General features: G+C 36.1%; 2 protein-coding genes across 8 annotated transcripts in view; one reads left to right on the top strand and one right to left on the bottom strand.

Annotated features, from left to right (window-relative positions):
- Window positions 1–24,246, bottom strand: part of XRCC4 (X-ray repair cross complementing 4) — a 277,018-nt gene that overhangs the window by 57,810 nt on the left and 194,962 nt on the right. The window lies entirely within an intron of this gene.
- On the top strand, window positions 18,075–18,955 carry LOC121489250 (glutathione S-transferase P-like). Its single transcript, XM_041752032.1, has 2 exons — window positions 18,075–18,171; window positions 18,202–18,955. The coding sequence occupies exons 1-2, from the start codon at window positions 18,090–18,092 to the stop codon at window positions 18,861–18,863; spliced, it is 744 nt and encodes a 247-aa protein (XP_041607966.1). The 5' UTR covers window positions 18,075–18,089; the 3' UTR covers window positions 18,864–18,955.

Raw genomic sequence — 24,246 nt, forward strand, 5'->3', positions numbered from 1 at the left:
ACTTGAATAAAACATGCTTAAAATTGACAATTAGAGGTAGCTTCAGGGGCAATTATGACTAGGCTGAGTCAATGCACTAAAATTCAGGAATGCTCCTATATTTCCAACTTCAAAGGCAGAGGTGGAGTCATAGCAGCTAGGTACAACTGGAAGAGGATGGGACTTGAGGTCAGAACACCAAGATTTGGATTCAGGTCTTTTTCTTATTTAGCTAAGTGACTTTAGACAAATCATTTAACCTAACTAGACTTTTGTTTTCTCACCTATAAAACTGAGATAATACCTGTATCAGAGGTGGTCTAAAGATTAAATGAGAGGTCATATATGAAAATGCTTGTAAATTCCCACAAAACATTTGGAAACTATTATTATTAGCTGCTAATACTGCATAAACTACAAAAAAATAAAGAGCTCCTGCTAATAGCTTCTTTAATTTAAAAGGATAACCAATTAAAAGTCCCCAAACATTGAGTTTGTTTAGATTATAAGCATTTCAAAAATCCATCACCTACACTTAGTCGCACAGATTATTAAAAATGAATCTGCCACAGGGTCTTCCTTGGCCTCCTGACTGCATACAATTAACTGTGATTGGCTGCCACTAGACCTGGGACATGCTCTGTCTTATCCTGAGCAAGCCAAGTTCAGACAACATTACGCTCACAAGAATGCTAAGATGCTAGGTTAACGCATTATCACGATGACTAGTCCTCCCTCTGGGAACTTTAATGTTAAAATTAACAATAAATACGGACGCAATTATTGTAACGTGTAATTAAACATCTAAAAATATATTTCATAGTAGGAGAAAATGATATAGTACAGAATAAAAGTATAATTATTACATGTTTAAGTTTTCAATGCCAACTCAGCACATTAAACATTTTTCTCTGGCCCTAAATGTCTTAGAGGTGCTTTTTCTCCTCCTAGCGAAATAGAGAATTGATTTTTTTCAATTAAAAAGTCAGACCTTGAGAAATCTCTGATCTTGTTCACCGTTTACAATCAGAACACAAAGATCAATCAATTTAGTTTTAAAAGAGATGGTTCCCATCTCTTTCTAAAGTCACAAGGAGCTAAAGAATTAGATTTTGACTCCTTTGTTCTTAGTGCCTTGTACATAATAGCTGTTCAACAAAAGTTTCTCAATGAATAGAGATCATTTTTTGACAGCTTTTATATCTGTGGTAAGTCAACGAGTAAATTTAGAACTCTTCTCACAACCAAAAGAAAAGTTTAATCATTTATATAAGTAGTAAATATTATAAAAAGCAAAAAGAAAATAAAAATGTCCATCATCCTATTTTGCATTATTTGTATTTTCATGGTTTTTATTTTTACAAAAATGGGATCATTCTATATATATATATTTTTTTTTTATTTTATTTTTAAATTTTTTTTAAGATTTTATTTATTTATTCATTAGAGACAGAGAGAGAGAGAGAGAGAGAGAGAGAGAGGCAGAGAGGCAGAGACACAGGCAGAGGGAGAAGCAAGCTCCACGCAGGGAGCCTGACGTGGGACTTGATCCTGGGTCTCCAGGATCACGCCCTGGGCCGAAGTCAGGCGCTAAACCGCTGCGCCACCCGGGCTGCCCTAATTTTGTTTTGTTTTGTTTTGTTTTTCCCTAATTTTGTTTTTAGAGAATTTTTTTTTACTCTACACATAAATAGAATCTTTGCATATTAAAAGATACAGATATATCTTAATCATTAATTTCAATCTGGTTGTACTAACCATTAATCTACTGATGGATACTTGGGTTGTTTCCATTTTCTTAATGCTCTTATAAACAACAAAACAATTAACATCCTTAAACATGTATCTTAGCATATTTATCCCATTATTTTTTCCATGAACATGCTCATTCCAAGAATTCATGCTTAGAGGTGACATTTGAAAGCAAATAATTCAGAGAAACTGTATCTAAAGTCTTAATAAAAAAGTGAGCTAAACTAGTAATTTGAAACTTGGGCGTTCCTCTCTAATTTCAAACATTAATTATGGCCACTGTAAGTCCTAACTGTTCCACAAAGTCTTTTTTTTCAACCTTCCACATTCAGACCGATTTTCTTCTTTTCTTTGATCATGTAAAGTACCTAATGTCTATACGCTCTATTTCTATATGTAATTTTATTCATTTAACCAATATTTATTTCATATGTACTATGAACAGCTAATTTTGTTAGGGGAATAAAAGAAACTGACAAAGATATCAAATGATTGATTCCTGCCCTTGAGACGCTTTCAGTTAAACTTTTTACTTTTACTAATTTTTAAAAACTGTGTCTTTCATCTTAAAAAAATTTATAAGTAGCTTGAAGTAACTATGTAATATAATTTGGTAACAAACAGTGACTTATCCTCCTAGGAATCTCTACAAACATTGTATCAATATTTAGGATTCAGAAGATTTTTCAGATAGTTTTTGTGGGAAGCATTCAACAGGACAAATTCTGAATCCAGGGTCAAGGACTTTTATTTATGCTCCGTCACTTTGAGATTTTGGTCGGGTGGCTGCACTTTTCTGGATCTGTTTCTTAATTTAATTTGTGGGAAGTCAGGATTACCATAAATGATCTTGGTGCTCTTCCAGTTCCTAAATTCTGAAAACAGTTACACTCAGTTCAGAATAGACTACTTTCCAAAACATAGGTTCTCAATAAATATCTGTGGAATAAACGAATACTGTGAATTAAAGAAGAATGGATAATGACAAGAAGAAACTACCTTTGTAGAGTTTAATGTTGAATTATAAGCCTTTTTTAAAAATAAAGGGAGTAAGTGGAACTAGATGATGAGAGCTTTACTAAAAGATGACTTATGTTCTCAATAACACACTGCAGAGATTTCTGTGTTATTGGCTTGATTCCATTCTGTATTACAACACACAAATATACACAACTGAACAGGAACTACACCTTGAATCAAAACTGCACTACCACCATCTAATTAATGATGAATAATGAAGATCAAAAACTTTCTGGGACTTGAATTACCAACATCTTTTAAAATGTTATTTCCAGTTATTGGCTCATTTTGTAAAGGACATTTTCTCAGCCTAGTTTAATACTGGTATTGCCATGGCTGGAATATCATCCTTTTCTTATTTAAATGAGAAACATTAATATAGTTTGGAGTGAATTACTTGTATTTTGTTACATATTCAGAGAATAATATTCCTGAAACTTATCAATGTGCCAATCTGAGCAAAATGAGAGATCGGGAAAACTGTGTAGTGATTAATGGCACTGTGACACTTGAAAAATGGTTCTGAAATCAAAAACCAAAGGTCAATTTTTATATGGCCTAACTATATCTCCACACAATACACACATAAAGTTCAGGGAAATGTCTTTAGGATCTCAGGACAGAAAAGGGTTTTTTTTGTTAGTTTGTTTGTTTTTTAGCAGAAACAATAAAGATTGATAAGTTCAATTACATTAGAAGCATTAGAAGTACTTCTAATCATCAGTAGACACCTTAAAGAGAATGAAAAGAAGACAAGTTACAAACTGAAAGGAGATATTGCAGCATATGCTACTGACAAAGGATTACTAACTAAAACTCCTATAATGTTTTAAAAATCAACAAAATTTAAAAATGTATGCCAAAGACCACAGGAACTTCCAAGAGAAGGGAACAGTGGGGGCAAATAAGCATATGATAATAAACTCGACTTCACTGGTAACCAAGGAAATGAAAACCAGTATGAAATAGTTTACATCACATTAGCAAAAATGAAAACGTCCAACAATAGCAAAGATCGTGGAGGACATGGAATATAACAAGATAAATTACTACTAGTTAGAGTATAAACAGTGACATCATTTTTGGGTAATAATTTAGCCACAAGTGCCCAGGTACATGGAGATGTATATACCTAGACTCAGGAATTCCACCCCTATCCACATATTCTAAAGAAACATTTGCATATCCATGTCAGGAGACACGTGCACAAGTGCTTTCATTAGTGCATTGTTTGTAATAGCAAAAAACTGTGAAAACTACCCAAATGTCTTTCCACAGAAAAATGGGCAAATAAGTCATAGAATTTTCACATCATGGACTATACTACAGCTCTACACATACATGAATCACAGCGTTGAACAAAACTGCAAAGCAAAAAGAATGTTCATAATATGATTCTATTATTCAAAACATGCAAAGTTCAAAAGCATGCAAAACCAGACAGTATTCTTCTGTGAACACCAGTGTGTGTGTGTGTGTGTGTGTGTGTGTGTGTGTGTGTGTGGTGTCAGTATAACTGTGTAGGATATAGGTACAGAGTAGTTATGGATCTTATTTGCTCTTCCATGACTGTTCTCAGATTCCTGGGTGTGTAAGTTTGGTTTCTGTGAAGATGGTGATATAGAAGAGGGGCAAGTTTAGCATTAGGCATAAAGGGTTTGCTTTTAAACTTTAAACTTACATTAGGCATCAAGAGTCTTAAGTGCCTGCACGATATGCAAATGGAGCCAGATGGTGAACAAGTCAACCATTACGCAGAGGGAGTGCGCAGGGGAGAAGATCGGACTCTATGTAGAGAGACTGCAGTCATTGCTGTATGACTGGCACCAAAGGTAAATGAATTGAAGAGAACTATATTATCAGAGAAAACAGTTTAATATAGAATTCTAGAGAATATTAAAATTGCACAGCAGACAGAAATGATTAAAAGGAGAGTGAAATGGAATGATGTGAAAGATACGGAGAGAACCAGGGAGAATGCTATCACAAGAGCCAAAGGCCAAGTTTATTTTGTGTGTCTGTGGTTTATGCTCTTTCCAATGCCACCCAAATGCTGTTTTTTTTTTTTTTTTACAAAACTTTGCTGAACCAATAAATTCACGTTTTCATCCCCCTATGAATTATCTGGGAGTTGAGAAGAAAAGCGCCGAAGGATGCTGTTTATGCTTGTGATTTACCATAGAAAAGAATAAAGGCAATTTTTTCTGTTGGAAAGAGAAAAGTCTTAAACTCTTGGGCTGCAGCTGCTGCAGCAAGTATCTAACAAAATGGTCAGTTCCTGTCTGGCCACCAAAGCAGGTCATTGTAAAATAGCTTTTTCTCTCACATTGTATTTGTATCTATGTGTATACTATCAACTCCCACGGCATCCACCCATCTTCCCCTGGGCTCAGGGTAAAGGTCAGATGTAGTACGAGGGGTGAGGTAAGGGCCATGTATTGGGAGAGAATCAGACCTGAGCACTGGCAAAGACACACATTATTTGGTAATAATAAAGGCCAACATCCAATGATCTATGTTTTAGGAGGTAACAAATCAAGCCTTCATCAAAAGGACCACAAAAAGGAGCCAAGTCAAAGTATTACGTACCTGCTACTATAAAATACCTGGCCAGCTACCATACTGACCCTAATAGAGTTCCCACTATGAAATAAACCCAATTACAGAAACATTTTTTTAAATGGAAATGTTTTAAATGTATGCTTAAAGACTCAACATCACCAGAGTTACCACAATATTTTCAAATTAAATTTCAGTATTTAAAAAATGTTTTGATCTTAGAATAAGTGGGAAAAGTAGCCTCAAATTTCTAGTTGACCTTATAAAAACCAAAAGCATATCCTAAACAAATTAACAGACTGAAGTCATCAGGATTCAGTAAAACAAGTCCTGAATGTTGTCTGGAATTCTGTGGGCCTAGACAACATTTTTTGGCCTGAAAAAATGAAAGAAAGGAAGCTGAAACTTTCTGACAAGCAAAATGGCAATTAAAGAAATTGTGTTAGTTAATTTCAATTAAATTTCTAAAGATATCTTTTTCTAAAGAATAGGACTTTGCCGTTCATACTTATTAAGAACAAGAAAACAGAAATATGCTTCCGAAATAAGTAATTCTGATTAAAACAAAGAAAGGAGAATTATGAAGAGTGACTATACTTAATGCCAAAAAGCTTGATAGGTATTGGGAAAGAAGGATAATTCTAAAATTTTCCTATAAAAATATATATTATGAACTTGAAAAAAAAGATTCTGTGGTTCTACATAATTCAATGTTAAATGTCACAACCATTAAGACCTGCATGTCCATAATCCACAAGGATGCCAAAGTTTATGCAGGAATTTCATAATAAATTGGAAGATTTTGTTACTCTCATTGTACTTTATTCAGGTAAATTATATTACTCTGGTAATTCATCAGATGATTAATATCAGAGTCTATACTTTTGAAAAATCAATACCTGAAGAACCGTATATTAAACCTCACTTCTTCCTGTATTCGTTGCAAGTTTTGAAATGGTATAAGTGACATTTACTACTGTTGATCTATACTTATAAAAGTAGAAAACTGTCATCGTGGTAGAAAATGATTCTCCACAACCTTAATATGAAGACAGGCCACTGCTTATTGTGGTTTTATGTACTACAATTGAAGCCTCCCTCACAAGACTAGAAAGCTTCTCAGGGAGAGACTCTGCTTTACTAGACCTCACTCAGAAGAGTTCTAATAATTGCATGTATTAATTAATAAACAAATGACTGAAAAAATGAGGTAGACCGTGCTAACAGAAGCAGAAGTCTCAATAAAGTTAACCTGTCCAAAGCCACAGAGCCAGTAAGCACAAGTCAACGACGGAGCCAGGATACTGGCCGAGGTTTCCTCACTCCCAAATCCACACCCATCATGCCACACTGGTGTATGGGAGTCACTAATTCTTACTTCTCGGCAGAGGAAGGTAGCTTAGTGTAAAGCAGTGTGTCTCAAAAGGTAATTCTTTTTTAAAAAAATATTTTATTTATTTGAGAGACAGAGACAGAGAGAGAGAGAGAGAGAGAGAGAGAGAGAGAGAGCGCACATGAACAAAGACAGAGGGAGAGGGAGAAGCAGACTCCCAGCTGAGTAGGGAGCCAGATGTGGGGCTCAATCCTAGGATCCTGGGGTCATGACCTAAGCCAAGGGCAGACACTTACCAAAATGAGCCACCCAGGCTCCCCTCAAAAGGTAAATCTACAAGATACTCTCAAAGAATGATATCTGTGGTCCAAAATGTTTGAAAAATATGCATTTTTCTCCACAAAGTCCCCTTACTGTTTCATGTACATAATATTCATTAACAGTTACGGAAATTCTTCCATAAATGAATTTGTTAATTATTAAGTAAAACAAAAGCAAGGTGCAGACAAGTATGTGTAGATCATGTGTGTATATACACATATACACACACACACAGAATAGGTCTAGGCTGGAAGGAGTCATAAGAAACTAGTAATGGCCAACTCTGGAGAAAGGAACTTGGGCTGAAGAACAAAGATACTTTCGGCTGGATATTCTCTTAAACAGTTAAGGCTTTTTTTTTTTTTTTAAACCTTATACATAGATCATGTCTTTGTAAAGCACTTTAAGAAGAAAGAAGCTTGTTTAACCTGGGTTTTGGAAGTGAACTTGGAAGTCGAAGCCTCTTTCTTCACTATCTCTCAACTACTAACATCCCACAAAACCAGTGTTCTTTGAACAGACTGCATTACCCGCTGCTTCCTTGAGAATACATCATCTGCTAGCCTGAACTCCAAATTTTAGTGATTTAATAATGAAGGAAAATAAAACTACAGAAAAAAGCCGACAGAACTGTACTTTTGGTTACCAAGAGAAATGGAAAAAACTACGGACACTAACACCCCGCCATGAAAGTTAGTGATCTCTAGTTTCACCACAGTGCGGAACCAGCTGTTTGAGTTTCCTGCTGCTACTGTAACAAATCACCATAGAGTAAGGGCTTACAACAACACAGATCCATTCTCTTACCATTTTGGAGGTCTGCTGTCTGACCCAGATTTCACTGGACTAGTATCAAGGTTTTGGCAGAGCTGTGTTCCTCTCTGGAGGCTCTAGCGGAGAATTTATGTCCTTGCCTTTTCCAGCTTTCTGAGCTACCTGCTTACTCCATCTTCAAAACCAGCAATATCAGAAGGACTCGGCCTCGTAGCACAGCACTCTGACTTTGCTTCCTTCAACACATCTCCTTCTCTGCCTCTCCTCTCTCTTTCCCATTGAAGAACCGTGTGATATATTGGGCCCACCAGGGTAATCTAGGATGTTGAGCTTCTGTGAAGGTCAGCTGATTAGCAGCTTTAATTCATCTGCAACTCTTCTGCCACGTGATCTAACTTGGCTTTGGTTCCAGGAATTAAGACCTAGACGTCTTTGAAAGGGTGGTGGCCATTCTTTCCCCTACTCCTGACTTAATTTGGTTAGGGCTCAATTGTTACTCTAATCAATCAGCTTAAATACGTTTCAGGCTAACTGAATAGAGAAACAGGTTGTGTAAGAGGACACGCAAGGCCCAGAGCTCAAAGAAACCGTCAACCTGCCTGGAGGAGGCATCTGCAAGGTGTGTGTGATATGAACTAAAACTCCAAAGAGCCCACACTGTATCTTCTTATCCAGAGATAAACTGAACCAGATTCCCTGAGAAAGGCTGGCAACTACTATCACACATCACCTACCCATTCACTATTATATAGAGTGCTTAGTCCATTACTGAATGCTTATTCTTCATGGGTCAGAGACCCAGAAGACTGTTCTAGATGTTTAGAATACAAAGGTGAGCATACAAACCATTCAAGGCAGAGGTAGCACTCAGCCTCTGAGCTCCCCTGAAATTAGACTTAAAGTAACCCTGGTCTAGGCTGTGTTTAGAGGCTTGTCTACAGTGCTGTGTTTTATTACGACAGTTCTAAAGAGTCAGTCTGTTAAAGAACCATAGAAATGCCACCCTCATAGGAATGTGACACATGTGCTATCAGGCCCTTCTAAGCAGGGCCACATGCTTAGAAGGGCCTCATCCTTGGCTTGCTGTTCTATTACTATCCTGAAACTGTTAATAATTTTTCACAAAGGGGCTCTGCATTTTCATTTTGCACTGAGCCTGTAAAATATCGTAGTTTGTCTTGACCATGAATATTGAGTGACCTCAGTATACCAGTCCCAAACTGGACCTAACCAGTTGCTCAGACTTCTGGACCGATAAACAGTGGGGACTTTTTATTTTATTTTTATCTATCTATCTATCTATCTATCTATTTATTTATTTATTTTTCAATGGGGACTTTTTAAAAACCAATTATGTACTGATGTATGGACTCATTCTGTCCTATTCAAATCTAGTTTTGATCCTTAATTAGCATAACCACCAGTAAACCTCCTTTCTAACACTTAATATGCACCTACTTTTTCTCTCCTGGGAAATACCTGAATGTTTTTTCTTTTGGCCTGCAAATTAATGAATATGTATTTTCTTTATAAATACATACTTTGCTTTATTAGGCTTTTCCTCTTCCTTTTTTTCTTTTAAAATTCTATTGTCTTTTGTTTTATAGTAAGAGAACTCGATTTCTACCTTAATTAATAGGTTTCTCCATTATATTAGTCCTGGCTTGTGGACATTATTCTCAGCGTTCTTAAAATTAACCAGTCTAATTAGTCCTCCACTAGCAAAGCAGCAAGGCTATCATTAGTGCCATCCTAAGCTGTGGCTCATCCACCTCCTTCCCTTTGGATTTATTATCAGTCAGTTCCAAATACTTCCTGATTATTTTCCTAGGCTCTTCATGGAAAAGGTGACAAAGGATGATTACGCAGACTTTTTTCTAAAAAGTAGAACTATTTTGTGTCATCACTAGTATCACAATAACTTTTATATAAGATGAGCTGAGTACTATATAACTGATACATAAAATAAACCAAAAAACCACTTCTTCGCAAAGGATACTAATTCATCTTGGTATTATGGGTGAAATGTAAAGAGTCATTGCTCAAGTTCTGTGAGATGCTCTGTTTGATAGAAACATTTCAGAGAGGAGTCAGAGCACTGGAAGAAGGCAGATGGAAATAATCTACACATTTCTGCAGATTTTGATTCTAAATTATAAAGATTAAACTTTTCAGTTGTTTTAAAATATATAACCAAACTTAAAGTAAAGCCTAGCTGATTAGGGAGGCAGAGTGTTTTAAAAACAACTCATTTTATCTCACAACTGGTAGCAATTCACTGTTGTAGATAACACAGTACAAGGCATGGAGGATGGAATCTACATGCTCAAAGTGACTGAAGAAAGACCTATCTACCCTTTAGACCCCAGAAAAATTTATTACACATATGGTGTTATGATTCCAGTAAAAGTTCAAATGTCACCACTGAACTTTTATTTATCATTCTAAAACTACATGAAATAAACTCAAAGATTATATAAAAGTTGACCGAATCCACACAGAAAGCTATTGACTACAGTTGTGTTTTTTGTTTACATAGTTATATTTACTAAGTAAATTGTATACATTTTATCATTGTAATATCTATGATTACCAATTATAATTACCAATTTTTTCAAGATTTTGTACTTAATTAATGTTTATTTTAAAGAATAGGTATGACACATGGTTCACTAGTGTATTAACTGATGCAAATGAATTTCATTTTTTTAAATGTCCTAGTGTAATCAATCCCTTAAGAAAAACATAAAAATAGTATTTTTTAATCACAATGGTCCAAAATTCATAGTGGATGAACTTTTTACACAGTATTCAGAAGTACCATTAACAAATTTAATTAAATCAATGTTTTATTAAGGCATTGGTTTGATTTGCCAAAAAGCAGGACTCACTGTAGCATTTAATTATTAAGTCTTGAATAGACAAATTCAGGAAATAATATCGATTAGCAATTCAAACAACCATTGTTACCTAACGGACCTTACTTTGCTACCATAGAAGGCTATATCTATCTCAGCCTTGATTGTCATCTGAACTATATCATTAACTTTCTCCCTTCTCTTTTCATTTCCTTTCCCTTCAGCCCAGATTCCAGCTGTTGCTAATTAGTTATCTTTCTATGACACAAGTCTGATTATCTTCCACTCCTACAATGCTGTAGTTGAAACTCCCTTGGCATAGCAAATAAAGAAAGAAATCACTACACAATTTCTGGCTTCATGGCTATCTTTCCAGCTCTAACTATCCAATGCTCTTCTATACCAAACTTGTCATTCACCAAACTTCCGTTGCGATACTTTTTCATGTAATTCCCTCAGCCTGAAGTCTTTTTCTCCTAAGTTCTTTACTTAGCAGACTCCCATTCATCGTTAAAAGCCAAAGGGCACCTGGGTGGTTCAGTTGGTTAAGTATCCAACCCTTGGTTTCGGCCCAGATCATAATCTCATGGTTTATGAGATTGAGCCCTACACTGGCTGTCTTCAGTGGGAAGTTTGCTTGAGTCTCTCCCTCTACCCATCCCCCGGCTCTCTCTCTCTCTCTCTCTCTCTCTCTCTCTCAAATAAATAAATAAATCTTAAAAAAAAAAAAAGCCAAATTCAGATGTCATTCAGATGTCACTGCTCTTGGGAAGCCTTCCATATTTTCCTAGGCAGAGAAATTAATTATCTCCTATTCTCCCACAGTATATCCTAAATCAAGTAGGTCACTGCTGTGTCATAAACCACGCTACATTTAGCAGCCCCAATAACCTCTGTATTATGCTCATACTTTCTGTCAATCAGGAATGTGAACAAGGCACAGTGGAGGATGGGTTGTCTTTGTGCCATGGCATTAGGGCATTAACTGGGAATCCTGGAAAATGGGGCTGACATAATGGTTGGGAGCTAGAATTCTCTGACAGCTCATTCAGTCCTATCTGGTGTTTGGACTGGGAGGCCTCAAAGATCAGGACTGGCTACTGGAGAGTCTTCAGTGGCTTAGCTTCATCACAGCACGGCAGCCTAGAGTACTCAGACTTCTTATATAAAAGCTTAGAGTCTCTAAGCACAAGGTTTCTGACCTAGTCTCTGGAAATCATACAGCATCACTTTTCCTGCATTCTGCTGTTACAAATGAGTCAAAAGCCCACCCAGACTGAAGGGGAGGAGACACAGAAACCACCTCTTAATAGGAGTAAACCACAGATTTTAATTCTGTACATCTTTGTCACTTATATTGCAAGCAAATGGAGAACAGGAAGTATGATTTAGAATAATTGTTTCATTCAGAATTTGGCGCAATTCCTAGAATAAAGAACTATGTGCATTGAAACTGACTAAAAAGTGTCTTGTTGAGGGCATCTGCCTTTTTTCTCTTGGAGAGGAGTGTGAAAAAAGCTATAGCTATTTTCATATTTCATTTACACAGAATAAAAACTATTCCCGATGAGAATGGCAATAATATAGACTTTTAATATAGACTTTTTAGAAATCCCATCACATAAAATAAATTTAAACTTCATTTTAGGTTCTGCAAAGAAATTTTAATTTCTGACAACTACTGCTGGCTCATAGCTAACTCCCTTTCCATTGTGAAGTAACTTAACTATTTTTTCCAAGTAGTTTGGCTGTTTACAAATTTCTGTGCTTGCAAGTTCATACTAATACCATTAGTTTAGTTATACCCCCACTTTACTGGAATGTTTGGGAAGGGAAAGTTGTGGTTAAATTAATGATGTTTCAATCCTCACGGCTAAAAGCCTCACCAGCGAATGCTGGCCATGGAACCATACTTGTTAGTGGAATTTTCTATTAAGATTCACTGAGTTATAGTTTTATTATTATTATTATTATTATTATTATTATTATTATCATTATTTAAGCTTTAGGAATGTTAGTCCATCTAAACCTCCTCTATCTGGCTATTGAGAAATGACTAGAAAAAATAAGCAATCATACTTAAAAATGCAACTGAAAGTCAAAGGTAAAATAAAGTCTTCAACTCTATGCATTCTTTATTCTAAGAAGAAATGTGATCCCAGAATCAGATTTCAAATACCAGAAACCATAAAGAGATATTAAAATGTTGAACCAAGAAATTCTAACACTTGTTTGGAATTAGAAATTCTGTCATCCGTAAATTCACACAGTCCCAAAATATAAGCATGAAAACTGAACAGGCTACAAACATGCATGGAAAACAGTTAGATTCTACAGTCTGATCATCATTTCCCTTAAAATATATATAACTGCCAAATTCCCCTCCAAGTGTTATTGGCCTCCATGGATGGGTAAACAGAGAACATTTTAAATTAATTCATTTAAATTGCTGTCCATAGAGCATTTTTTTTATTGTTTCAGTAAAAATAGGCTCATCTGACATACTATAAAAGAAAAAAGATGTTTGATATGTCCTCTTTTATCACTGGACAGTTTTCTGCAACTAAGAAACTTGGAAGTGACTAGAAGGAGCAATTAAAAATCCTATTTGTAAGATCATAAGTTTCTAGAAAGCAGGAACAAACCATGGTTCTGTGTGTATAGTTTAACTCATCCAGAACATTTGCAACTAAGGAAAGAGCTGTTTTCTTTAAAAAGTTTCTTTTTAAACTTAAACTCAGGACACAAATTTTAGAAATGTTATAAATAACAGATTTTCTCAGGTCATTTCACTAAAACTACCAAGTCTATGATGAACAAACTATTAGTAAGTAGTAATGAATGAGAATAGTCAACACAATTATAAAAACCTGTTTTTCATACTTTTCTTACTTCAGTATTTTCTCAGTACAAGGCATTATGCTAGCCTCTGAGATAAATAAGTAAAACATAACTCAAAACTCTGAAAATTGGGATCCCTGGGTGGCACAGTGGTTTGGCGCCTGCCTTTGGCCCAGGGCGCGATCCTGGAGACCCAGGATCGAATCCCACGTCGGGCTCCTGGTGCATGGAGCCTGCTTCTCCCTCTGCCTATGTCTCTGCCTCTCTCTCTCTCTCTCTCTCTCTCTCTCTGTGACTATCATAAATGAATTAAAAAAAAAAAAAGAATCTTAAAAAAAAGACTCTGAAAATCTCTAGTAAACAAAAAGTTTAAAGAATTAAGTATAATATGCTGTGATGAAGGACATAAAAATATTGATTTAGAATACTAAAAATTATTTTATGTTTCAAATCCAGATGTCAGGAACGTAACTTTCCTTACAGAAGGCTTATTTGTATTTGCATTTATATACATAAAAATTAACACATTACACATACCATGCTATTTGATACTTACTACATGGTAATTTCCCATAACTCTTAGATACTTGGCCATCAATGATTAAAATTCTTACTCATAACAGCCATAACTGGCTATAAAAGTTAAGCAACTTTTCTCATAAGGAAATGGAATTGAATGCTATATCAGAACACTGAATACTTAAGGGAAATGCTTATTTACATTCATGGGAATTTTATTAAAATAAAGATAAATGCTATTAGATACCTAGACAAACTCAATCCGAATATCCAACATTTGGGGGGGCGGCGCTAAAAGTCTACTTCCACATATGAATGTCCCTTCTAGCTTCAAAATTTCAGTATTGTATTTTTAGGACAGAAGATCATAGTGCAACTTTTAGGTTGCCTCTAAAGACATGAATTCTAGGGACACCTGGGTGGCTCAGTGGTTTAGAGCCTGCCTTTGGCCCAAGGCATGAACCTGTAGTCCCAGGATCGAATCCCACATCAGGCTCCCTGCATGGAGCTTGCTTCTCCCTCTGCCTGTGTCTCTGCCTCTCTCTCTCTCTCTCCGCCCCCATGTCTCTCATGAATAAATAAATAAAATAAAAAAATCTTAAAAAAACCCCAAAGACATGAATTCTGTATTACCTACTTTCCTTATTTGAGTGTTGAATCATAATCAAATAAATACTCCTTAAGTGAAATAGTTACTACTTAAACATTTGGTAAGAAGAAATTATGAGTTTCCCAAATCACTTCTTAGGATGACTTGGTTTTCAGAGTACTTGGGGTGGCTCAATTGACTGAGCCTCTGCATTAGGCTCAGGTCATGAGCCCTACAGGGGGCTCCCTGCTCAGTGGGGAGTCTGCTTCTCCCTCCCCCTATTCTTGTGCTCTCACTCACTCTTACTCTTTATTCTCTCTCTCTCAAAAAAAAAAAAAAAAGGATGACTTGGTTTCCAAATTCAGAAATTCTAATTCTTATATTAATCCCAGTGGATGTAAGCAACAACAAAAAATATTTACTTTTTGGTATATACAGTAGTATATATGTAATATATAATATGTAATATGTATATTACAAACACTTCAGAGAAACAGAATAAAAACTAAAATTATCCTCTGTCCATTTACTTGTTGATATTCTCATGTAAAATCATTTTGGATTTATATATATATGTGTGTGTATATATATATGATACACATATATGATCTTTTAAAAATAATACTATGAAAAATACTTGTATTACATTTCTCTTAAAAATTTGCTGAGGATTACTTATCCTTGTCAATAATTATGGCCCTACATAATATTTTTAATGGTATCATAGTATATTCTTTTATTTATATATTTTTTATTACTGTATTGAGATACAATAACTGACTCTCCATTCAAAGTCAAATATTATAAACAATTCATATACCTAATGTAAATCACATTTCAGTGAACATCCTTGAATATAGTCCTTCTAGGTAATGTTCTTCATGCAAAAGTTCTATTTAATTCTAAGCGACGGGCAGCCCAGGTGGCTCAGAGGTTTAGTGTCGCCTTCAGCTCAGGGCGTGATCCTGGAGACCCGGGATCGAGTCCCACGTCAGGCTCCCTGCATGGAGCCTGTTTCTCCCTCTGCCTGTGTCTCTGCCTCTCTCTCTCTCTCATGAATAAATAAAATCTTTAAAAAAATTAATACTTCTAAGCGAAAATGGTTTGTTATAACACTATAGTGCCTGATAGTTCTTACTCTTAGGAATACTAAAGGGAGAAGTACAGTTTACAGCCAAGAGAGTAGCATTTATGCTTTTAAAGTACCTGAAAATTAAATTATTTTTTTAATGAAAGTTCCATTTTGAAACAATGGGATTTTTGCCATAGAAAAAGTTAAAGTACTACTTAGAGATAAAAATGCTAATGGGAGCAATGACTACAGTAACTATCAATATAAACCTCGGAAATAAAAGGATTAAAATCTGGGGAAATGAAGAGAGTATTCATAAATTCATTGTATATTACCAAATAGAAAAAGATCAGATATTCCTTAGGTTTCTTTTTGAAGACTGCCCCACCCCTTTCTTTCTAGTCATAACATTTTGATACTACACATCCGAGGTAGATTTCATACATATTATATACTCTTATTTTTGTTCCTTTTTCTCGGAGAAATTAGATAAGGCTATATGACCCTATGACAGGAATGTGTTGTGTCTGTTTGTTGAAGTATGGGTCAAACTCTCTCTTATATATAAACTAAATGGTTATTATTCACTTGGAAATAAGGTAAAGAGGAGTTATTCACAGGATTCAGGAAGAGTCAGAGCTGATAATGTTTCCAAATTTAGCATGCAGAGAGAAGTAAAAGGATTAAAAGATAAAGATAACATATGCACTGAAAAGTGTTATTTCTTGTGGTATTGATATTTTACTCCAAGTATACATGATTATAATCTGATGTCACTCTGCCACACATGTAATTGAAAAGAATAATTTAAAAGATATAAATATGGCTTTTTAAAAAAGAGGACCTTGACCTTTTTTGATGCAAATAAGAATTCTAAATAGAAGTTTCAGATCTTCACACATAACATGGATCTATCCTCCATGGTTTTTTCTCTTTAATTCAGTATGCAAAATTCTGTTGCAAGTCTATTCAAAGTTGCTTACCTGTCATGGAGACTAACAGTTAACATTTATTAAATGTTCTCCTTACACCAGGTACAAAGTTAAAGCTCCTTATTCATGTAATTGTCACAATAACTATATGTCTTGTTACGGTCTCTGTTTTCCAAAGGAGAAACCAAAACTGCAGATATATGACCCACTCACCCAAGTTCTCAAAATTTATAAATGGCTAAGGCAAGACTTGAGCCCAAGTCTACTGGCCTCCTCCATGTTCTTAACCAGTGCCTCTTTACCTTTCTCCCTTTGCCTCAAATGTCTTCTCCGTCATTATACATGCCCAAATTCTACCCATCCTAGAAGGCTCAGCTAAAATGTTACATGCTTCATGACACCTGCCTTGAAGTCAGCCTCTTGAAACCCTCTTATCACATACACCAGAGAATCATTCTAACATAAACTAATTCTGCTCAAAGCAACATAGTTTGATGTGTTACCTGCCTAATTATAATGTGTGAAACTGCAAGCAGGGTAGGGTCATTTCCAGCAAATATTTCTTAAAGTACAAAAGGTGTTTATAGTCAGATTGTAAGTTCTATTTTTCCTTAAAGTCATTAATGTCACCATCTTGACTGACAAGTACTTAGCAAGCATTTGAAAGTGACTTACGCTTTACTGGACACTGTCTGCATAATATTAAATTGCCATGGTCACTACTCTCTTTGAGCTAACAATTTAAAACAGATGTCCTGGTGTAAACAAACATAGAAAGAGATAAAGGTGCTACATACATCTATTCAACAATTGACACATAGCATGCATGAAATATTTATATTATGTTCCAGTCACAGTGTCACAGTAGTGTGTGTGTGTGTGTGTGTGTGTGTGTAGAAGATTGAAATGTTCATAATCAGGGTCAAGGTAAGGATTTTTTAAGTGCAGGTTGTGTCTACGTAAAAAAAGAAGGCATCAGCTCACATCTGTGTAACTAGGACTTAGAAGAATACAGATGTCAATCACCACAGAATAACCACTGTACACATGTGAAACAGATGCTTCCATGTAAAATAACCCAGGGTGTTTCACAGATGAATCACTGAAAACGTAATTACACATCAGTCCTAGTTTATTAGTAACAGGTCACCACTTATGTGGAAGCCATATGGTACTTCCATCCTGAAGTAGTGGAAAATACAAAAATGGGTGCTGTGAGATCTTCAAATATAAATTCTTCTCTGCTGCTTTGCTATATTATCCTTGTGGCAAGGTAAGTGATGACTGTATGTGTTCAGTCAGATGTCTTTGGGACAGAGGTCCACTGCTGCCTTTTACTAATAAAGACTGTGTCAATAAAGTTTACATTATATCCTTTCCTACTCAAAGGATTTTACTCCACATGAAAATAAAATGTGCACTGACTACACAACTTCTATATAGTTAATTAACAACGGGCAGGGTAAAAATTCATTTACAATATCTTGAATGGATGCTGAGCACTAAAATATTACCAATGTTTTCTTTTGCAAATAGTTTAATGTTAATTCCATATAGATTCATTGCAGATAAACAGAGCCCATTTAAAAGCTGTCAGAGGAGCTGTGCTGCCGCCGCCACCGCCGCCACCGCCGCCACTGCCGCCGCCGCCACCACCGCCACCGCCACCCCCGCTGCAACCATGCCACCCTACACCATCATCTACTTCCCTGTTCGAGGGCGCTGTGAGGCCATGCGCATGCTGCTGGCTGACCAGGGCCAGAGCTGGAAGGAGGAGGTGGTGACCATGGAGACCTGGATGAAGGGCACACTCAAGGCCTCCTGTCTGTACGGGCAGCTCCCCAAGTTCCAGGACAGAGACCTCACCCTGTACCAGTCCAATGCCATCCTGCGACACCTGGGCCGCTCCCTTGGGCTCTACGGGAAGGACCAGCAGGAGGCGACCTTGCTGGATGTAGTGAACGATGGTGTGGAGGATCTCCGCTGCAAATACGCCCTCCTCATCTACACTAACTATGAGGCAGGAAAGGAGGAGTATGTGAAGGCATTACCAGGTTACCTGAAGCCTTTTGAAACGCTGTTGTCCCAGAATGAGGGGGGCCAGGCCTTCATCGTGGGCAACCAGATCTCCTTCGTGGACTACAACCTGCTGGACTTGCTGCTGATTCACCAGGTCCTGGCCCCCAGCTGCCTGGACTCCTTCCCCCTGCTCTCGGCTTATGTGGCGCGCCTCAGCGCCAGATCCAAGCTCAAAGCATTCCTGTCGTCCCCCGAGCACGTGAACCGCCCTATCAATGGCAACGGGAAGCAGTGAGAGCTTGTAGAACCCTGGGCGGGAAGCTGGGGGGCTGCCTGACTTCCTTTCTCCCTGACCAATAAAATTTTCAAGTGAGAAAAAAAAAAAAAGCTGTCAGAAAGCATCTTATGTTTTACAACATTGATTTTCTGAGCTCCAAGGGTCACTAGTCTGTGTTTCATAAAGCTGTTGACCTATTTACGTATTTGATTTGCTTGTTTTCTTCATGTGTCAGAGCACTTGCCTGACAAATAGCAATGGAACTCTTTAGCTAAGAGCAAAGTCTTTTAAGAGGAGTTTAACTTTCTGCTTCAAAGAGGCATTAAAACAAAGAAAATCAGCACACCAAAGTCTACTTCTATGGGACACTTTGGTTAGGGCTACACCAGGAAGACACACAGCATCAAAGGAGTCTGGAGATCTATACCTAACCCTCCTTGCTGCACTTTAAGCCTGAGGTAGAAATAGGGTTTTGTTGTTGTTGTTTTTGTGGAGGTAGAAACAGTTTTAGATATTTTCAAATAACTCAGGCTCTAGGAACATAACACTGAGAAGTATTTTAATGATGTAGCCTCAGGGTTTTCTTTTGTTTACTGTTTGGCTACATGGGCAAAAATGTCTTGGCAGGTTGATTTGCTATTTCTCTCAAGACCTTAAAATGTTTTTTTCCCCCAATTATTTATTTTTATTTTATTTATTTTTAAAGATTTTTATTTATTTATTCATGAGAGACACAGAGAGAGAGGCAGCAACACAGGCAGAAGAGGAAGCAGGCTCCCTGTAGGGAGCCTGATGCAAGACGTGATCTTAGGACCCCAGGGATCACAACCTGAGCCAAAGGCAGATGCTCAACCACTGAGCCACCCAGGTGTCCCTTTTTCAATTATTTAAATAAAGTTTGATGTAATATTTGAAACATACAATATATATATAACATGTAAATTTATATGTTCTAAAGCATAATAATAAACCAAACTCCTGCATTGGTACTACTTAAGAATACAAAATTACCAATATGGTTACACCAAACCTGCTCCATTCTCCAACCTTCTCTCCTTGCCTCCCCATTGAGGTATAACCAATCCTATGTTGTGTGTTAATCATTCCTTCACCTTAAAGAGAAGTTCTATTATACACAGACATACTCCTAAACAACACCTTGTTTAAATACTGCTTTATTTTTGAGATTTTATGGAATCACACTATGGCTTGCGTTTTGTGACTTCCATTTTTTAGTCAACTTTAAGTAAGTAACTTAAGTAAGTAACTATGATTCATTCTATTCACTCATTTTCACTGCTGTATAATACATTTTGTGGTTTCATATACCTACATACCCATTATATATATATATATATTATATATTATACAATATATATAATTCTATATACATGTGTGTGTGTGTATATATATATATATATATATATATATATATATATATATATATATACACCACAAACAACACCGCTATGAACATTCTTACATAAAATTTTTAGAGCACACATACTAGAATTTCTCTTTGGCAATATGCCTAGGACTTGGACTTTGGGGTCATAGTGTATATGATCTTTTTTCTTTTTAACAAAATAACACCAAATTGTTTCTCAAAGTGTTTCTAAACTCACATTACCGGTGTTTAAAAGTTACTGTTGATTGTTACTAAATGGCTAAAGTGGAACTTGAACCCAGAAAGTCTTGGTCCAAGTCAGGGCTATTAACTTCTACAATAGTTCTATGTATACATATAAAAGGTGTACAAACACACACACACACATATATGAATATATATATATATATACACACACACACACACACATACATAAAGAAGGTTTCAAAGACGTATTATGTTATGGTTTACAGCATTAAATCATTAAATCATTTAAGTTATGTAAAAAATCTACCACAGTACCTGGTGCATAGTAAGTAATTTTAAATAACAGCTAAATTTATAAGGCAAGTGGATTAAAAATAGTGATATATACAAAGAGTATTTATAACCCCAGTGGCATTCAATGTCATAGAAATAAACATAGCACATCTTCCTATGATGACCGATTTTCATGTAATTATCTTTATACACTTTCTCTCATTATATATATTAATTATATTAAAAATATGTCACTTGAAGTACTACTCATTAAAAGCAAGGGAATGCTGACACAGTTCCACAGGAAGAATCTCAAGGGTATTATGCTACATGAAAGAAGTTAGACTCAGAATGGCTACAAACTGTATGATTTTGTATGACAGCCTGGAAAAAGCAAAATTATTGGGACAGATCAGCAGTTGCCAGGTGTGGGTGTGGAAGGATAGGACTGACTAGGAACAGGAATAAAAAACTTTTCAGGATGACAGAATTATTTCTTAGCCAGACTGTATGTTTGCCACAATTCACAGAACTATACACCCAAGAATCTTGAATTTTATTGTTTCCTATATCTCAATGAACAAAAGAGAAAAAGAACAGGAAGCAATCCTTCCCCTGAAAGAGTACTTTGAAGCTATATTTATGAGCCTTTGTCTTTGATTAACATACAGAATTATGCCATTAATTATTTCTAAAATCTGATTAAAAATACAGCATATTATTGGTTATGAAATATATATATCCATGAAACAGCAATAGGAGTTCCTTAACAATCCTCTGGGACTGGAGGGAAGCAATTAAGGAAGAGGGCTTGCTAGTTTCAAACTAAGGGATGCTTAACATGCTTCTTTAGATTTTCTATTACTTCTCACACTCTTTAAGAAATAGATTACAACCTGGTTCTGGCAAGAATTATTTGCTAATAACCAAAAGAAATGTGACTATATGGTACTAAAAACTCACATTATTCAATGAAAAAATTACACTTGTCAAAGCAAAACTTGAAGAAATAAACCATAGTGTAGTTCAAAATGGAAGAGCAAAAAAACCAAACCAAAACAAAACAAAAAACAAAATGGAAGAGCAGAAAATGTGATGTTAGTAGAATATATAGATCCAAGATGGATTTTCTTATAAAAAATATGAAATGTGAAATGATTCAAACTTGGTTAGAAGAATTACTTAATTTTTTTCAGTTATCCCTTAAAAAATTAGAGACAGATTCTATTATGAAGAATAACTAAAACGAAATTTGGAAGACAACTATTAGTAATAAGAGAATTTGGCTGAAAGCAGGTGAAGTCACAATTCCTGAAAGTACAATATCCTCAAGTATGTGATAGCTTTGATTATGAGACGGGAACATTTCCAGTCTCATCACAAAAGGGGAATGTTGATTTTGGAATTCAGTCATAGTAGGGAGTAGAATAGGAAATGTCTATGTGCCAAAAAAGGCTATTCTGCTCTGCATTGTTCTAGGAAACAACTTCATTTAAAAATCAGTTGAAGGGTTCCCAATCTATTTGTGAAAGTAGCAAAAAGCAAAAAGAGATCTCATTCTACAATGACTGCCTGAGACTCAAACCAATCTTCTGAGCTCCCAATGAGTCTAATTCCAAATAATTTTTAGTCTGCTTTTTCAAGACTGCATTTTTGGATTTAGAAGGTGACAATAGTTTTATTATTGAGTCATTTAAAATCTTTACTTATCTAAAGTGACTACCTAATGTCAATAGGTCCCAAGTTTAGCAAAGTCTTATGGCTAATTACCAGAGCATATTATTTTTCTCCTAGAATAATAAAAACTGCATGTTCCTTCTTCCAGATGCACAGGGAAAAAAAAGCTACAGAAATAGAAAAAAGCCAATCTCATCTTATGTACATTAGAAAAAAAAAGGCAATGAGGTAGACATTCGACTGTTTCTCTTACATCTGTTAGGTTGAGGCAGGTTGCAATAAGATCTGTTGAAATTCTAAATAAATTAACATGGTATCCTGAGTACAACTGTGACTTCTGTAAAGTTCCCATTGGTATATTGGCTAATTAAACTGGTAGTTACTTTCAGCCTAGTTTCCCTATTATTGTCTGGGGTCACTAGCTGAAGTAATTTATTGTCTAGAGACTAACAAACCAAATAAATTTTGGAGTGACTGAACTTCCCTGGCTTAGGCTGACATGGATAGAAAACAGATAGTGACAGCACAGGATTAACAAAGTAGCCAATGACATAGCATATATATATTTAAAAACCACCCTTGGGGTAATTGCATGGCTCAGTTAAGCAACCGACTCTCGGTTTCAGCTCAGGTCATGATTGCAGGGTCATGGGATCGAGCCCTGCGTGGAGTTCCAAGCTCAGCATGGAGTCTGTTAAAGTCTCCTTTTCCTGTCCCTCCACCCCTCCCTGGGCTTGCTGGCTCTCAAATAAATAAATCTTAAAGAAACAAAACAAAAGGGGTGGTGGAAAGGGAGGTGGTGGGGGGTGGGGGTGGCTGGGTGACAGGCACTGAGGGGAGCACTTGATGGGATGAGTACTGGGTGTTATGCTATATGTTGGCAAATTGAACTCCAATAAAAAAAATTAATAAAAAAAGAAACAAAACAAAAAAGAACACCCTTGAAAATTAATGGTAAGGTATACATCTCTGTATACAGATGACATTACCAATATACACACCATATCTGGCTATCTGATTATAAAACTAAGAGATATCTATATTTTTAGGACATAGGAATCTTGTTTTTTTACAGTAGAATGAAAAGAAATTGTAAAATATTTAAAAGAAATCTTTCTGTAAGTGAATATTACATATGTATTGTTCTTATGGGTTACCATACTATTGTTATCAATTATTTTTATAGGTATCTCAGTAATATATACTGGGGAAAAAAAAGATGCCTATAAGAATAATGAGAGAGAGAGAGAGAGAACTGCCTCAACTATGTGCCATCCCTCATTTAAGCATAATTACTGTGCATATGAAGAAAATATTTTTTAAAGTTTCATCAATAGGAAAGCTCTCCTGGACCACTCATAAAAACAAACAGAATACTGCCATCTGTCTAAATGAATTCAAATCTCCCTCTCAGTTCTATGTCTATTCACATTAATAGCAAAGTTTTTAGACTGTATAGGAGGCAATTATCCCAGAAAACTCTCTGCCAAAATAATATGTGACGTGAGACCCTCCTGACTGACTGAGTTTGCAAACCTATTTTTAACTGGAGTGTAGACCTGACTCAATGTGCCGTGTTTGGGCCAGAAGCCAGGAAGGTCTGAGGAGGGGTTGTGAGCTCCACGGCTCTCAGGTGAGCTGGAGATGCTGAGGAGGGGAGTGAGTGTCAGGCTTCCACAGGCAGCCTACAGAATATTGCTAAACCATCATTTAAAAATTGTTATTCCCTGCTGCTTTGGGAAGTGCCAGTATTTGGCCTCTTTCCTACAAAACTGAAAAGTTTGATAGTGCCTGAAGCTGTGAAGTGTGTGGGAATGAAATTCTCAGTATCTAGTGATCAGTTAGTTAATCCACTTT

Source organism: Vulpes lagopus, chromosome 4, assembly GCF_018345385.1.
Source record: "Vulpes lagopus strain Blue_001 chromosome 4, ASM1834538v1, whole genome shotgun sequence".
Taxonomy (NCBI): domain Eukaryota; kingdom Metazoa; phylum Chordata; class Mammalia; order Carnivora; family Canidae; genus Vulpes; species Vulpes lagopus.